General features: G+C 30.3%; 1 protein-coding gene across 1 annotated transcript; it reads left to right on the top strand.

Moving 5' to 3' along the window:
* Positions 1-1628: 1628 nt before the first annotated feature.
* On the top strand, positions 1629-18333 carry LOC113390813 (protein couch potato-like; the record flags this gene model as incomplete). Its single annotated transcript, XM_026626904.1, has 8 exons — positions 1629-1702; positions 1784-1837; positions 2651-2713; positions 9045-9192; positions 11737-11876; positions 15538-15743; positions 18003-18044; positions 18141-18333. Coding segments are annotated over exons 1-8 (894 nt in total), but the record flags the coding sequence as incomplete, so codon positions are not given.
* Positions 18334-19226: the final 893 nt, after the last annotated feature.

Raw genomic sequence — 19226 nt, 5'->3', positions numbered from 1 at the left:
TCAGAAATATTTTAGAAATTTTGAACTTTTTTTAAAGCAATCGCGATGCGTTAGCTTCGTAGAAAGGAAATAGCAAAGCGCGTAGGGAATCCATAGAAATGTAAACAAAAGTACTTATTTTTAAAATCCTTATGAACTTCTAAAATATCTAATTCTGATTTGTTGTGCATATGTCGAATGATCATTTTTGACCGCCGAAGGAATTTTTTTTTTGTTTTTTTAGTGGATCTTCGAAACCGCTAGACCTGCGTTCTGAAAAACAAGTTCCTCATTTCGTCAATAAAATAACGTTTTTTGAATCATTCAAATCGGACGCTCTGTTCTCTCAAAAACTGAAATATCATTTTTCGCTATTTTTGCCCCATATCTTCGAAACGGCTACCCTGTCTACAAAAAACTAATCAAAATCGTATTTTTAATTATTCAAATTGGCTGATTTGCGTTCTCGAAATCGTCGACAAATATTTGTATTCGAACACACACATACATCCATTTTTTCTATGGTATGCCAATATGTTCAGAAATTTCTGAAACGAGCGATATATAAAAATTTTCATTTTCGATTTTTTGCGATTACTATAACTTACCCAACGGGAAGTTAAAAATTTAAAAATCTTATCACCTATTCATTTTACTATTTTTACAGATAAAAATATAGGATTGCAAATTGATTAAACTGGCCGATATATCAAAAGATCTAACCATCATAAAATACAATTATTTAAACATTTAAATATCAATAAATTTCATAAAAGCAAAACATCAAATAATTAAAAATTGATATTGAAATACCTAAAAATAAAATGTGTTCTGAAGTTTCAACTTTTAAAAAAAAATGTATATAGAATATATTTTTAACAAAATTTTTAAAGTTTCGAAACGTCAAAAAAAAAAAATCTCAAAAATTTCAATTTAATCAAATCTTAAATACGAATAATTAAAATTGAAAATAGAGTAAAGCGGTGCTTAAAAGGCTGCTAGTAAAAGGCCCACTACTATTATCTTAAAAACTATGTATGTATGGATTTTTTTGGGGATACTATTTTAAAGAATAGGGCAAAAAATGTGCAACCATTTAAAAGGCCACATTGTAAATTTTTCAACGAAAGTATTTTATTTTGTTGTTCATTTTAGTTTTGAGCACTGTTGTTTAGTTTACGCTACCTGAACATAATTTTTAAGAATATACTATTCAATTTAGAATATATTATATGCAGTTGGGGTAAAAAGAACCAACCTTTCATTCGCGCAAGACGTAAACGATAAGAAAATAGTAAATATAGAAGTAAAATGAGTTAATATTTATTTCAACTCTAATGTTGAATTCTTTTAATGATATTACTTAATAAGGTTGTATGGAGTGTGATCTTTGTAAATTGGACTTCTGTGCCCCTCTCTACCCTATCCAAAAATTCAGTTATCAAAAATTTAAAGATTGGAAAAAATTAGGTTTTTAGAACTATGAGAATGAGTTGACTAACGAGAATAATTAATCATGTATACAGAAAATTTAAATAAATATAAAAAGACATAAATATATTAAAAATTAAAAATATTATTATTAAAAAGCGCCTATATGTAATTATATTTGTTCTGTATAATAATCATTATTATTTCTTTTCAGGTGCGAACACTTTTTGTCAGTGGATTGCCAATGGACGCAAAACCCAGAGAACTATATCTATTATTCAGGGCCTATGAGGTAAAAGCTAATACCAGAATGTTTATTATGTTAATAACATTTTAACCGATTTAAAAATATGTTTTAATTGAATATTTTCAGGGTTATGAAGGATCACTCTTGAAAGTTACAAGCAAAAATGGCAAAACGGCATCGGTAAGAAATAATTTTATGCTGAAGTAATTGATATGATTTTTTTTTAAAAATTCAGCAGAATTTTAACTAGTTCAATTAACATCAATTTCTTATATTATTCTAAAACTTGCTTATTTTATTCAAATATCGGCCCACTAAATCTCAAAGAATCGTCCAATCATCTGCTATATTATTATTTTTGTCAATATTAGTAATTTTATTTGGAATATATAATTTTTATTTATCAATAATACATCTCATCAAGTTTATTATAGAAATTTATCTATATATATTTTTTCGAAATTTTAATTTTAAATGTTCAAGTAATGCACAAAATTTTAAAACTAAATTTGGAGTTTGTAATATTAATAATCAGGTAAATGTTTTAAAAACAAAAATGTTTTGAGGTAAAAGCTTTGTTGGCTTGATTATTATACGATGAGCTTTTTTATTTACTAAACTATTTAAATTGTTAGTTTATTTTTATTACTAATTTTCAATAAACGGAAACTTGATATATTATGAAATATTTTATTTTATCATGGAAATATTATACAAAACTCGTTGCAGTATTTTGGAATATTAAAAAATTAATTTTTTCTTCATAAAAATCAAAATTGCAGTCTGTGTGATTTTTCCATGAATAAAGTTTCGACAAAACTGTTTTATTTTATGGGCTTTTTAAAGGTAAAGAAAAAAGACTTATTGTGAACTGTAATTTTGGTAGTCGTTTAATCTACAAGTCGCAACGTTTCTAATGACTTTGTTGACATTTTTGATAAAAAACGTTATTAATAATTCATGTATTACAAAACTAACATAATTTTTTCACAGCCCGTTGGTTTCGTGACATTTCACACACGCGCTGGCGCCGAAGCAGCTAAACAAGATTTACAGGTATCTAAAGTAAACTTAAATTTAACTTATTAAATTAAATATAACAATTAATAATCTATATTTTATTCGGTTTATTGACGACAGTGTTTTGTGTGCTTAGGTGTAAATAAGAACTACATATGTAAGGATTGCTTGTTTCAATTATGCAATAGTTTGACTTTTCAAGCCAATAGCGTTTAAATTAGTATATATGTACAGATAAGATTCAGCTCATAGAACCCATAAGTTCTGATCGCTGTTTAAATAAAATTATAAGAAAAAAAAAGTATAGATAAGGTGACCATACATTCCGGTTTGGCCGGGACGGTCCCGGATTTGCACCTTGTGTCCCGAGTTTCCGGATATTAAAAAATATAGGTTTGAACTATATTTTCGCAATTACATGATAATCAAAATTACAAATATCCTTCAAATGTCTGAAAATGATGTAAACAACAATTGGTTATGAATGGGAAAATTTTCGAATGCAAAACACCAAAGTGTTAAAATAGAATCTCACATTGATAATTTCGGACTTCTTTTTTCAAATTTTACGAGAATTATCAATTTTTGTCTTCCATTTTCAATTTTTCGAAAATTAGTTACTCCCTCGTCCTGTCCCGGATTAGCTCAACTACCAAGTTGCTGTCCCGGCCTACAAAAATATGATCACCTTACTACAGATCATATATACTAATTGTTTTATTTCGTTATCAACAACAAATCTATAGGGCAAAAATTCATTTGATGAAAACAGCAATAGCGCGCTGTTTTTGTACTTCGCAGGATTTGAATTATTGCTTACTATTGCTTCAAATAAATTGGTTGTATTCTTTGGACTTACAGGAGAAGTACGGACAAAATGACATAATGTTTTATTTTTTGATGATATTTGTTTAACAATATTATAATCAGTCCCTGTTGTTTTTACTCACCAATGACGCTCAACATCGGACAGGATTGTTGTTATGACTCTCTCAACACTATACAGTTGCGGAAACGTTACTAAAACTAACCGATTTTTAAATAAGGCCACTTTGCCATTTTTTTATATATGCCATTATGTCCGTATTTCCTCTAAACGTCGTCAAAACTTCTCTTGCGCTGTTGTGCATCATCTATAATGATTTCAACCTTAAATCATCAGCAGATGATACATAACAGTGAAAGGAGACCTATTAGAACTAGAAGCAGGACCCAAATACTCTAAATTATCTTTTCTGCTAAATATTACTGTTTTAGGAGGTGAGACTTGGCATCTCTCTGCAACTTTCACATATCAATTAATCCATAGATATAAAAGTGATATATTTAACTAGTTGTGTGATTTTTATTGGATTATGTTGGGCACAGAGAACACAAAGAATTAAGTTTTTTTTGAACTGTTTCTTCACATCTTTGTAAATATATTGAAAATATATTGACTTTTTGCATGCACATATTTGAGTGAAGCTTGTGCTATATGCTGCTATTGCTCACACTAAGTTGACTCAATAACTATGTTTGTAGAAAACTTTTTATTAATTGAAATTTGAAAAACTGTCCTGGAAAACAGTTAATCATTAAAATATTGAAGAATAATCGTTTCATCAATCTCAATGTTTTGCTCAAATGCTGCTTACCAGTTATGCTCCTGCAAATAGTTTTATGAAACAACAATGTTTTAATGTGCTATTAAAAATTTTATTTACGGCCAAATATTTAAAACAGTTAGAAATCATTTGAGGAATGTAAAATTTAAATATAATTTTGTTACAAAACTGCACAGTTTAAACCCTGATAAAAATATATTTTTATAAGATATGAGAATTAAAATCCCTAAAGTCTTTATACACTTAGAAAGCAAAATACATGGTTAGAGATACAAAAGTTTTTAATTTGTTTTTAATAGTTGCGCATGTTCTATTATGGAACATCAGCAATTGTCTGGTACTACTTAGAATGTCTAAATCGAATGCCAATTCAGTGATTAATTTTCTAGCATGAAAAATGAAAAAGTGATCTTTTTTACCTTCCTGAAGGAGAAGATTGTGATTTCAACAGAAAATTCGATTTGCTCGATCTCGAATCCAATTTTATGCTTAAGTGAGCCAAAATTAGACCTATCGTTGACAATGTTGTAAAAAATTGGTTAAATTGTAAAAATGCATTAGAGGTTGAAATAGTATATTTAGGCTGTTTTGAACATAAAACATATATAATATCAATTGGAATTTCCATTGATTAGTATTTAATAAGAAGTGAAACCTTTTTAAACCGTTGAAAACAATTGAAAATTTTATCGTCACAAATGTTGATATTGATTATTTACATATATCGGTAAGTTCATTCAACTTGCTGTAAGGTAAAAAAACCACTTACATTTAGTTCAGTTTAGTAAACGATTTTTGCACCAATAAATGGGTTATATACGATCTAGATATCATTTATTGTCAAATAGTGCAAAACCACATATAAACGTTGATTTCAACATATCACAAAGCCGACCATCTATATTTATGTATGTTGAAGATGTAATATTCAAAGACTGTCATATATATTTAAAACCAAACATAAAATTAAAATTAAAATATATTTGAAGTGCACTTGTGATGAAAAAGCAGTAGTAATTTAAACAATCTGGTTTTTAGTCTTAAATTTTTCGATCTATATGAATCAGTTGCAGACTTTATCTAAATTGCACCAATTTGCATCTAATAGTACTCATTTTTCATTTAAACGAACACAAAAGCGTATTAGATGTTTTTAATACAAGGACAGGTAACTCAAACAAATAACAACTGTTCATTGTATCTCATTATAATTTCTCGTGATTTATGAAAAATGATCCGATATGAAAAAGAGTTTCATCCGTTGAGAACGATTGTTCCAGATAATTGGATATAATTCTCAGGGATTCTTAAAAGTTTCATTAAAGAGGCAAAAAAATGTTTAATATTTAGTTGCGGAGAAATGGCCTGGACAAAAGATTATCAAAAACTAATTTAGATAAATAATAACCAGTGGTGTTGTCGAGCCGGAACGCGCCGGAACGTCGTTCCGGCAAATCATTTTTGGGCCGAAACGCGTTCCGGCAAAAAACTATTTTTCAAAAATCGCTACATACAGAAAATGATTTAATAAGTGAATTTTGTAAATTATAATTCAACTCATTTTTTTTAAATGTTTCTATTATTGTAATAAACATACATATTTGTGCACAAAGTGGGTTTTTCGGAACCGGAACAAATATGAGAACCGGTTTTGAACCGGTTAATAAACCGGTTTTCAAATTTTAGCGTTCCGGCAAAAAAAATATTAGCACTACACCGCTGATAATAACTTATATGTTTTAAAAGTTATCTTTTTGAGTTTTGCCAAAAAATATACACTTAGCTAATTATAAAGAATCTTCTAGGCCAATCGTTGCGCAAAACTGATCGAGTTTTAAGCTCTTTCTAAGAAAACGTCGACCAAGATCAAATTTTTGTTGACATACACAAATTTGTCAAATTTGTCTAACAATTTCAAGTTGTCTAGCAATTCAGAATGACTAAACATCGAGGAATCATTAAATGAGCAAATCGAATTTTCTGTCGAAAACATAATCTTCAGCAAGTTAAACATTCTTAATTTCGAATATAATGAGTCACATGAGTGAAGTGGAGTCTAGAAGCCAAGTTGAAAATAAATACATGGAATATTTAAGTAACAAGACATAAATTAATTACGGTGTAACTTTTCTGAAGCATTTAACTGGACCTATATAATTATTTAATTATAAAATATCCTAAGAGTAATCACAATGTAATTTAAAATGTTTTACTGGATAAATATAACTATTTTAGATACGTCAATAAGTTTTTAGAGTTATTTTGGCAAATGTAATTTGAGTTAAAACATTGAGATTGCGTTAAAATTTGAAAATATAGTGGCCATTTCTCGGATAAAATAATTATGCTATGTTACCGATCTTTATTGTTGAATAATCGCAGGAGTTAGTATTTCGGATCTGTCAAAAAGCTATGTCTTTGCTGTTTGATCGAGTATTTTACATAATATTAACCCTTTCAACTCGCGAATTTCGGAATTAGTATGTATTTTGCATCCGAGTCGAAAGGGTTAACTTTTGAAACCTAACCTTAAAATACAAAAATAATTTAGGCTTTACGTTTGTGATATTATAAGCGACCACAAATTGTTGCACTTATGTTAACATTGTTATTTGACTTTTGTGCTATTTGGAGGTTAGGTTTTAGAAATCGATTACAATCGCTCGATTATGCATCAAATACATAGTGTTTGACTGCAAATTATGCGAATATTCAATAAAAAAAACTGGCAAAATAACATAACTATTTTATCTCGAGTATTGGCGCCAGATTTTTTTATGATGAATATTATGTTAGTAAAAGTGGCAGTACATCATTTTTTACTCTATGATTGTATTGGTTGAAAGCTACCCCAGTCAAATTAAAGCATCGTAAGTTTGCTTAAATTGGTACAGATGTTAAATAAGCCATTACAAATAAAATATCAAAACGGATCGATGGGGATGATCCGACATCTGTGATTTTTTTATTCAAGTTCAAGGGTACAAAATTCTGGTTTTTCTCATTTTCCGCGAAAACTATAAGAGTAACCAAAAAATGTGTTAGATAGAAATATTTTTTATAATTTTTTTTATAAATTTGTATTTACAATTTTTTTATAGAAGTCGCCGTTTGTGAGATATAGCCATCTGAAAAATTGAAAATTTATATTCTTCATAATATGCCGGTTTTATACGTCATCGAATGTGTAATATAAATAAAGATTAAAACTCTATGTGTTTGTATATAGATAGTATATATTTCTATCTGACTTTTGAAGTATCAAACTATAGTATCAGCCTCTAATTACTTCCCCCGTAGAACAACACCCGCCGATTCTTAAAAAATCGATGATTTAATGTAGATAATTTGAAATTTATATGTACCTACAACTATTTGGTCTAGGTCAAGATTACAATTGGAACCGTAATTTTTTTTTGACATTTTGGATCAACCTTATATACAAATTAATTCGTCTCTTGGCTTGTGTGCATCATAAAATGATATAATGATGTATGAGGCAGCAGCAGTTCATCTCATATGTTGCCATCAGAAACTGGCACATTTATTCAATATGATGATATAAATGTACAAATTTTGGTCGATCATAACGCGCCTTGCCTTGATATATACATAATTATTTCGTTAACTTTAAAAGCAATCAGTTATGGGATCTCTCTCTAAAATGACCTGGCGGGTGTTGGTCTACGGAGGAGGAAATTAGGGGCTGATACTATAGTTTGATACTTCAATAGACTCAATAAATGTATACTATATATGCAAGTCAATGTAGTCTTATTTTTTATTTATATTACATATTCGATGACTTCTTATGAAGAATATAATGAAGAATATAAACTTTTCAACTTTTCAAATTAGAGCGCGCGCTATATGGATTCGAGTATGCATTATATGAGGACGGCCAACTCCCATCAGATTCTTTTGTCTGAGATGCCAAAATAAAGAGAAAATCCATGTTGCCACCTTAATATATATTAATATTTATTACCTGCACCGACAGGTTTAGCGATATTCTTTAAATAATACATTGATATATAAGTAAATCTAAACAAAATTCTATTATATGATGTGAATACCATAAAAGTACCTACAACATTATTAGTTTTATACTGGCTACGTCAATCCCTAAGACGCACGGAGGCATGGGTAAAGTAAAAAGTGGGGTACAGGAAAATTCGACCAACACCGAAGTTGGCAACATGGGTTATCTCTTTATTTGGCATCTCAGGTAAAAGATCTGAAGAGAGTGGGTGGTCCTCATATTATGCATACTTGATGCCCTCCCTACAGCGCCTTGACTAAAAAGCTATGCCTCACAAACGGTGATTCCAATTTAAAAAAATGTGAATATAAATTTGTGAAAAATTATATAAAAAATATTTCTATGTGACACATTTTTTGGATAGTTCTTCTAGTTTCCGCGGAAAATGAGGAAAACTAGAATTTTGTACCTTTCTCGGATCGATGGGGACTTTTGACATTTTATTTGTAATTGCCTATTTAACAGCTGTACCAATTTTTAGCTCTATGCGAATTAATGCAAACTGAAAATCTAATTTGACTGGGGTAAGCGTTTTGTAAAGTATTCATCAAACAATTACCGAATCGACTTGTTTTGTTCGGGATCTCTTAGATTTCGCTGAACGTGTGGTAAGATAATTGAGCAATCTTAATCGTCAGAGTAGTCGTATCGATTATTTTTAATTTAGTATCGATTGCATGGCCAATAATGCAGGTCGTTTGATATTTCTATCATTCAGCAGGGTGTCAGGTTCGATCCAGACATGCCGCAGACAATCCGCCTCGAGTTTGCGAAGAGCAACACTAAAGTCAGCAAACCGAAATCTCAGCCGACAGTCGCCACCACAGCGGCTGCACACCCAGCACTAATGCACCCACTTACTGGCCGTGAGTTTTACTGTACTCTGTATTTATTATTTTATTAGCATTCGCACTAGCATTAAATATTCTCTACTATCACTTTTTGCAAGCAAATCAGGCCAAGGACATTTTACTATTATGTACAGTAGAGTGCATTTGTAAATATTGACACATTCACGCAGATGATGAGATGAATCCGACCAAAAATTCCACTCGTTTATCATTATATATTATATCATTATCTGGCCGTTTTACTAATTAGTACACCAGACGTGTTTATGGGTGATCTATAGAAACTTATGGAAATCCATGGATATATATAGCAATTTATATTAATATATAACAGTCCTTAGAAATTTATAGAAATTTTTAATATATATCGCTAAAATATATAGCAATCGTCGAAAGATCGTCACTATGCTGAATCGTACTTCTAAAATTTTATATAGAGTTATATGAGTCATTTATTATGGTTTGAGAATAAAGTGTTAAAAACTAGTTTTTAATGTATAAATTACCGCCACTGGTGTAAAACCGCACTGTAAATTCCATGTTTATAATTACATATTTATTACCAAAGTGTTTAAAATCAGCAATCGAATTTAGTTCTACAACACGAGTTGGAAGCGAGACCAAATATTACAATTTTTTTCAGTACTACAGTCATAATTATTATTATTAGTTATCAATTGGGCATTAAAGCTTATACAATTATGTTCATCGTTTCGTAAAATTTTTATATCAAAAACAAGTTCAATTATGTAAAATCAAAAAAAAAAATGCATTCTGGTCGTCAAGATTTGGATTTTTAAGGCTTTTAATTTACGTTTTTCTGCAAAAAATATGGAATCCAATTTTTTGTTGTTGCTAAGATTTTCATTTAAAATGCCTCATCTTTAGACTCTATATGATGGCTGAGGGTGGGTTATTATATAATTTTCGATTATTATAAAATTTATAAGACTATTTAAAGGAATAGAATTCGGATAGCTCCATATCCTAACATATATATACATATATATATATATATATATATATATATATATATATAATATATATATATATATATATATATATATAAATTAGGGTTGACTTTCATATGGATATTTTCGCACTTCTTTGCACCCAAGGGCCCAAATGCTTCCAAATTGATAAATAAAAAAATCTTTGAAAGTTTTACGTCTTAATATTAACTTTAATATAGTCCTTACTCCAATTAAAATTTCTTGGTTTTTCTTTCTAAGTAAATACTTATTTTATTTTAATATATCTAATTTTTGTAGTATTTTTTTATTTATGATTAATTTAAGCAAATTCAACGTTATTCTCAAAATTTTAATACACATTAAACTATGAAATTCTGAAAAATTAATGAAATTTTACTCATGTCATTTCCATAGGTAACTTCGGTTAGAGTGCGGTCTATCTTAAACTTAATATTGAGAGCTTAAATTTTCAGTTTTTTTTTATCATTTTAGAAATATTTGAGCCCCTGGGAGTAAAAAAATGCGAAAATATACATGTTAAGGACTATCATTATATATATATATATATATATATATATATATATATATATATTAGGGCTGGTCGATTTAAAGGTCACTAAGGCACATATGATTTTTGTATACTAGGGATCAAAATATCAAAATAAGATACTTTGCTAAAGAAACCATACCTCTGAAATAAATTCTGATGTCCTTAGCGACTTTTTTGACCCATACAAATCGACCCGCTCTAATATATATATATATATATATATATATATATATATATATATATATATATATATATTAGGGTGGTCCTTAAAATGGTCATTTTCGAATTTCCTTGCTTCCAGGGGCTCAAATGGTTCCAAATTGATGAAAAACAATTCTCTGAAAGTTTTAGCTCTTAATATTAACGTTTAGATAGAACGCAATTCAATCAAACTTCGTATGGAAAGAGCATGGAAAAATTTTTAAAAATTAAAAAAAAAATGTTTTAGGTATAACTTAGCGACAAATGAATGAGTTTTATTCATTCTTTTGTTTGCTAAATTATATCTAAAAAACATTTTTAAAATTTTTGAAAATTTTTTCATGCTATTTTCATACAAAACTTTGATTGAATTGCGCTCTATCTAAAAGACAATATTAAGAGCTAAAACTTTCAGAGAATTGTTTATTATCTACTTGGAACTACTTGAGCCTCTGGGAGCAAGGAAATTCGAAAATGTCTATATTAAGGACCACCCTAATAAATATATATATATATATATATATATATATATATATATATATATATATATATATATATATATATATATATATATATGTATAATGCATGAATACACATTTACAAACTTTAGCATACTGTTCAAGATTTGAATTTACGATATAAATAAAAATGTGGTGCACCTTCAAAAATGTCATTTCCCATGATATGAACAGTTGAGGCGGATTTTATCCTATGTCCGTTAATCTAAGTTATGAATACAAAATGGTGTAAGGGTCAAACGTCTTCATGTTTGCGTTTGTAACTTTAACTTTGTCGTCCACTCAGATCTTCACTATCATAATGTTATGATGACAGATCTGAGCGGGCCGTTCTTCCCCGGAGGTCCGGAATTGTGGCACCACCCGTTGGCGTACAGCGCCGCGGCGGAGCTTCCCGGAGCAGCGCTGCAGCACCATGCCGCCCTCGTCCATCCGGCGCTGCACCCACAGGTGCCAGTCCGCTCGTATCTTTGACTAGCTGCTGACAAACCGACGTCAGCCATGGAGCCGCAACATCATCATCACTTAGCTCATCACGTGAGTAGAACTAAGACTTTTATCGATATCCAAACAAATTTGCTTTTAATCATCTATAGGAATATTTAGTAATCGGTAGAAATGTGCAGTAATCCATGAACATTTATAGCAATTTATGATTTTTTTAGTTATTTACTGATGTTTCCTACCACATGTATAAATCTACAAAAGAACTTTATAGAAGTTGAAAAGTCAATAGAAGTTACTAATTTACATCAGTCTTTGACAATCTATAAAAATTTATTGCCATCCATAGAAATTGTAGTATAGCATTGTCTGGCCATACATACATACTTGTTTTTGAATTTTAAATGAGTAATTTTAAATGATCCTAAAGTGAAAATGTCGGAAAATATTCAAAATATTTTAGACACTTATCCAACTTAGGGAATCTTATATGAAATTAATAAGTCTATTATCAAATAAGCTTTTTTCTTATCTTGTTAGTTTTTAACTTCCCGTATGGCAAGTTATAGTAATCGCAAAAAAATCGAAAATGAAAATTTTACGTTTTACGTTTCAAACGTTTCTGAACATTATGGCATACCTTAGAAAAAATGGATGTATGTGTGTGTGTATGTGCGTGTATGTGTGCGTGTGAGGATACAAATTTTTGTCGACGATTTCGGGAACACGGATGAAGCGATTTGAATAATTCAAAAAACATTCGATTCGTATGGATAAGGAGACGTGCTGATTAGTTTTTGACGAAGGCAGGCCTAGCCGTTCCGAAGATATGGGGCAAAAAGTGCCAAAAACAGTAACTCAGTTTTAATTATGTCCGATTTGAATAATTCTAAAAACATTTTACTTGTATTAACAAGATGAAGAACTGATCAAATTTTCGTGAAGGCAGGTCTAGCGGTTTCGGAAATCTAGTAAAAAAAGTAAAAAAAAATGCCATTTGGCAGACAAAAGTGATCATTAGACATATGCACATCAAATTATTAGATATTTTATAGATATTTTAACAATAAGTATAAATTTTGTTTACATTCCTATGGGTTCCGTACCAATGTTTATCCGTTAGACGGCGACGCGGCGCTTACGCGCTTCGATATTTCGTCTCTATGTAGTTAAAACAGTACGATTGCTTTGAAAAGAAGTTCAGAATTTCCAAAATATTTCAAAATAATTTTTTCTTCAAAAAGTCTTTTTTTTTTTAAAAAAAAAAGTAAATTTTTGTAAAAAGGATATAGTTTCTCAAAAATCTAATTTTTTCAGAGTAATTTTTTTTTCAAAAATGTTAATCTTTAAAAAAAAAATATTTTTGGTACGAGAAGTTCCAGCAATTTACCTTAAGGCACGATGCCTTGCGCCCCACTAGTTGTTTATTGTAATCGTGGTTTCAAACATGTGGGGCGCGTCTCGTCCGTCGAACGCAAGGCTGTTGCAAGAGGGGCGTACAGATTTCCAAAATACTATTTTCAAAAACAAACCAAAAATATTGAAATTATATAAAAAATCAATGATTAAGTAAATTATGCTTTATGCATGTTTTTACTTAAATTTAACTTCAAGCCTTGCATGTTTTGGTAATTTAATGTATTTTGCTCAATAGATTTTTTTGACACTTTTATATTCGGCGTTTTGTAAAATACAAGCAAATAATTGAACAGTAAATTTCACCCTTTTTGTAGAGCGCTACCTCCACTATACTCACCCCTCCCTCCCCCCGATTTTAATGTTTCATAAAACATTCGATTCCTTTTGATAGAGAGATGTGCTGACTAGTTTTTGGCAAAGGCCAAAGAAAAAAATTGTTTTGTATATCGAAAATAATTCAGATTTTAATTTTAATGTAATGTAATTTTAATTCTTGCTAAAGTTCAAAAGCTCACTTATATACTTTAAATAAATAATTTCAATTTTGCAATTCATTTTTTATAATTCTTATAAATATTAGAATATGTTACAGTATTTATAATAATCAATTTGAAAACATTTAATATTCCTTGAACATTTCGTTACGGTACGGGAAGTTCTAGCAATTTGTCTTAAGGCACGATGCCATACACCATTAGCTAATTTTTGCTCTCGCCTTATTTTTTCTAACAATCTAGTTTCATAAATACTGAACTGATATAAATTATTTTTCAGACATTAAATTATTATATTGTATATTAATTTATTGCAAATTAATATATTATATACTAGATGACCCGACAGACGTTGTCCTGTACCCATGTCTATAATTTTTTAATATAATATACTAATATTTACCGTTTACCTAAAAATAATAATTATTGTTGTTCAAATTACTCTTCACGCCAAAATGCATATATATTTATAATATGAGCGATGTTAATGTAGAACTGCTTTAAGCACTGACATGTCGTTTTTTGCCTTTGTTTCATTTATTTCTACAATTTTGCAGATATACAGTACTTTATAATCACATACATCCTAGAAAATTTCCTTAACAAACTTCAGAAAGATTTATCAAAATCCGCATAATCGTTTAGAAGGAGTATACAGTGAGTTCTTGTAATTTAATATGAACTTTATATAATAGCAATAAAGCTCAAATTGATTCTACGTTTTAGTTAGAAAACATTTGTATGAGAAAAAGAAAAGGGCTGTTTTTAGTGTTTTCCTGGCAATTATTCGATTCTTTTCACCGTAAGAACCATCTTTAGACTTCAACAAACAGTTTAAAAAAAGAATTGGCCAAATTGGTCCAGGCGTTATTGAGTTATGCGCTTACCAACACATTTTGCGATTCATTTTTATATACTCGTATAAGATTAATTTCAGCCTGCAAAATAAATTATAATATCAGTTCAATATTTATGAAACTAAATTATTAGAAACATTAAGGCGGAAGCAACAATAAAAAAGGGAGGTAATCTAATGTCTAATCATTTGCTTGCATTTTCCAATGTGTCGAATATAAAAGTGTCAAAATAGTAAATTGAGCGAAATACATTAACCGTACTAAAAATTGCAAGACTTAACGTAAATTGTTTCGCTCATTTATTTTAAGTAATATACAAAGATAAAATAAGTATAAATAGATCGCAGTATAGCCGTTTAACCATTACTTCAATTTTGATTATTTTTTGCACCACATAGGGGCGCCACTAACTGTAGCACGTAAATTTACCTCTCGGTTTAATTCTAGATTAGATTTATATAAATATATAATGTGGGGAAAGTGAACCTGATTAATTGGAATTAATGAATTGAGAACAAAACGATAAACAAAACCTGAGATGCGAAAAAAAAGCTTATTCAACGCGTATAAAATATATTTTCTACTAAGTCACAAAGATGTTTTCGCAAAAAAATAGAATTGAAAAATTTGAAACGTACGTACGTGGATCATAATAAGAGAATTAGCTTTTTAAAATGAGTAATAAATTTGAGCACAATAGACTCCGTGCTCTCTGTTGAGTACGGAAAACACTAAAAGAAGGTAAAGCACAATTGTTCTGTATTTACTCCCTATGACAGTAAGAATAGATCCATAAATGAAGAAATAGTTTCAGGAAATTATGCTTGCCAAAATGGATTATTATAATTTTTATTGATTTTATATTATAATTGCAATTGAGATTATATTAATATTATTATCTAGACGCAGATATCATTACCGCATCCGACGGCTCTGACATCAATTCACGCGTCGTTGCCGCACTTTCTGCCATCTCCGGCGCTGGCGTCGCCCGTCGGCTCCTGCGGCTCCCAGCCGGCGGTCGCCTCCAACGCTCCCTGCTCAACTCTATTCGTTGCAAATCTCGGGCAGTTCGTATCGGAGCATGAACTCAAAGAGATATTCAGCAGGTATGCTTTAATAAATGACCATTCAGATTGTGCATGACATACTGTCGATTAGAGATCGAGGATCCAGAGACGCCAGGCTACTAATTTTACACCTATTTTTAATTGGTTCACATATTTTAAATATACGGTCTATAGCAAATGTCTTTCGAATTGGAAGGTAATATGAATATTTACAGAGTTCTTGCCGGATAGTTTTGGATTATTTTGTTTACTGTAATTTGAATGAATTTTACTTCCTAATTTCGGGTAGTAACGTTGTTTAGAAATTAAGTAACGTATGGCGACTCTGGATTTTCAATCTTATAGGTTTATAGGGATGCTTTATCTAGAAAGCATTGAGAATTAGATTTTTAGTTTGTCTGATCCAATATATTCTAAACTTCCTGTAATAAAATCAAAATTTGTGTCGCGTATACTTTTTATTACCTATTTGTAGCTTAATATTATTATAAATTAATCTAAAAGTATTTATCAGTAAAATACAATACTTACTAAAAAACTGTATGAAATTATGTAAAATCATGTGCGTTCATTTATTCCTCCATATAAAATATTGGATATCAAATGATAAAATTTGTGACGTCTTGGATTTAAATGAACAAGATCAAAAGCTTCAAGGCGAATAATGTTGTATACATAACCCCGTCATTTTAATCGAATATCATACCGCGTCATGCCAACTTCATCATCTAAACTAACGCTTTATCATTTTGCTTCAATCATATCGCGTTGTATCAAAAGAATATCAACTTATCTCATCTCAATCAAAACGTAAATTATCAAGTCAAAATGATACCAAATCGATTCGTGAGAATCTAATATCAACTCTCGTTATAACAACTTGTTTTCAAATCGTTCCGTATCATCTCAGTCAGAATTCAGTTAGCATTTGATTATTGAATAAAAACTCAGTTGATAAATCGAATCATAACGTCTCTGCTAACATAACTTTTATATTGCTATAAATTGAAATTTAAAATTATTTTATTTGCTTTCATATATGATTTGGGTATTGATTGATCTAATATCGTATGTTCACAATATTATATCTTTATTTCCACAGACACTGAAAGTTGCTGGAAATCGCCAAATGCGTGCACAGATAATGAAGGGAGATGCCAATTATTTCTTATTACGCATGCGTATGATGGTTTCCAATCAGCCTCAGTGTTTATAGAAACGAATTTTTTACTAATCAACAATCCAACAGAATACATACAAGTTTTTACGTTAATGCGTGATTGCAAGTAAAACATTTTTTTAATAAAACACAAATTATAAATGCACTTATATATTTAATGCATTAAATATTCCTTTATCTTCGCATAGCATGAAACCAATGTCAATTTCTTCCATGCACAACACATTTCTTCACGCAACTTATTTATTTTGTGTTCATACCTATTAGATCATATCTGCACTCCGAATTTCTATGGCCGATTATAAAGAAGTATGTCTCCTAAAATGTAACTAAAATATTACTTTCTTTTTGAAACAATTATTTTGAAGCTTCAGATGCACGACATCATTTTGCTAGGCCAATTGGTCACAGCGCACTTAATTACAGATTCTTGAAATTTCTAGAATCAAATTATTAGAAAAAATACTTTATGTACAACTAATATTATTTTATAAAATTAAGTGACCAATTTATATAATTATTCTTGTTTTGTCCGTCATTTAATGTTATTCGCTGCTTGATAAATTTTAAATGGTTTGGCTCTTATCTGAAACGGTATAAATATATATACCGTAACGGTAGAAATATATTTGTTAATGAAAAGTTTGTTTACCAAATATACTAATGTAAAAACGTAAAAGATGAATGTTTACTAAATTTTTAGATTTCATATAATTATTAATATATATTTTATATAACAATTTTTGATAGCGAATGCACCAAAAACGTGATACCTGTACGATTGTTCTAAAAAATTGAAAAAAAAGATGTCGTATATCAGTTGCCCAGACTACATTTGCAAAGATTCATTTAATATTTTTCAGTATAAAAATATAGATTTGATTTTAATGAACGCGCGGTTGTATATTTAGTTTGCAATAATCATATTTTGCAGTATTATTTTTGCGGTATATTAGAATTTATTTAACAATAATTAGAATTTTTATGATATCAGCTAGGAAAAATTTCCCATTATCCAGCCTAAGATTGTTGAACAGCATATCTTGGGCTGTGTAAAATATGAAATCAGCCAGAAACATTTGTAGTAGAACCCTTTCGTGTTATTGTTGTCGGCACAGTTTCCCTGGCTTCTGTCGCCTGCGCATGCTGCACTCTAAAGGAAGCCAATCCAGCACAGCATCAGCAACCGGCAACTCGACGTCGGCGGCCGGCAACGGCGCCTGTGCGACTAACGGACAACTGGTCGGCACTGCTGCCGGCGCGCCCGTCGCATTTGTCGAGTACCGCGACGTGGCGGGTGCCGCCAGCGCCATGCAAGCGCTGCAGGGATCGTTTTTATTGTCGAGCGACCGTGGCGCCATCCGCATTGAGTATGCCAAGTCCAAGATGGCAACCGAAGCAGGCCTGTGCGCCGCGGCCGCCGCCGGCACGCACTGGGAGCACGACGATGTAGGTACCACGCTCCAGCACCACATCACCACGCACACCGGGGACGTTCGTACACTAGAAACTAGATGATCTCATTTGGTCAAACTCAAAGGGTTCTATGCGTGTTTCCATACAGATTTTGATGCCATTTTATAGGTATTTTTGAGAAAATTTGAAATACCAAATTTCAAATCCGTAGCTCATCATTTGGCCGAGATATCAGTGAAAACATGTGAAAGTGGCCCCTTTTTTCAAACTCACTCTTTGTCGGAAATATGAGAGATATCGACAAACTGTTAACGTCATTGCTCACTGGGACATTTCCCATAAATGTAAATTTGGGTTTATATTGAAACACACTTTGTAATTCAATAATTTATTTCACTTATTAGTAAGAATTTATAATATTATTTTAGTTTACTTTTGACTGGTTTCGCGAGTCGGGCGGTTAATTATAATAACAAACTTAAAAGAATTGTGACTGCTTTCGCTCGTCAAGCGGGTACTTTTTATGTGCTTTCTTGGTGACGCTTAAACTTGTACTCCTTTAAATTATACCTAATATTTTGGGTAAATATTTTTTATTGCCCTGTATGAAGCGAACAGCTTTCTGCGTTGTTGCATTTTGTACATTGGAGCTGCAATTCGCTCCACTCACAGAGATATATTTTTCAATATACTTTTAATATATGAAAAATATTGAAATCTTAAGTTTTTCATACATTATATACTAATTATATATTAGTCACAAGCTTATACGGCGAATGAAAATAATCAATAATAATAATTATTATTTTTATTCGACGCTTTGGATTTTTATTATGACTAATGAATATACTTATATACAAGATATAAATAAATTTTGGTTTCTAATAAATATTTCCATACTTATATACATAATTTGTCGAGACGCG

Source organism: Ctenocephalides felis, unplaced genomic scaffold, assembly GCF_003426905.1.
Source record: "Ctenocephalides felis isolate EL2017-DRISC unplaced genomic scaffold, ASM342690v1 CF-g0.4_SCAFFOLD_03635, whole genome shotgun sequence".
NCBI lineage: Eukaryota > Metazoa > Arthropoda > Insecta > Siphonaptera > Pulicidae > Ctenocephalides > Ctenocephalides felis.
The sequence above is the reverse complement of the archived record's forward strand: the minus strand, read 5'-3'. Positions and strand labels throughout refer to the sequence as shown.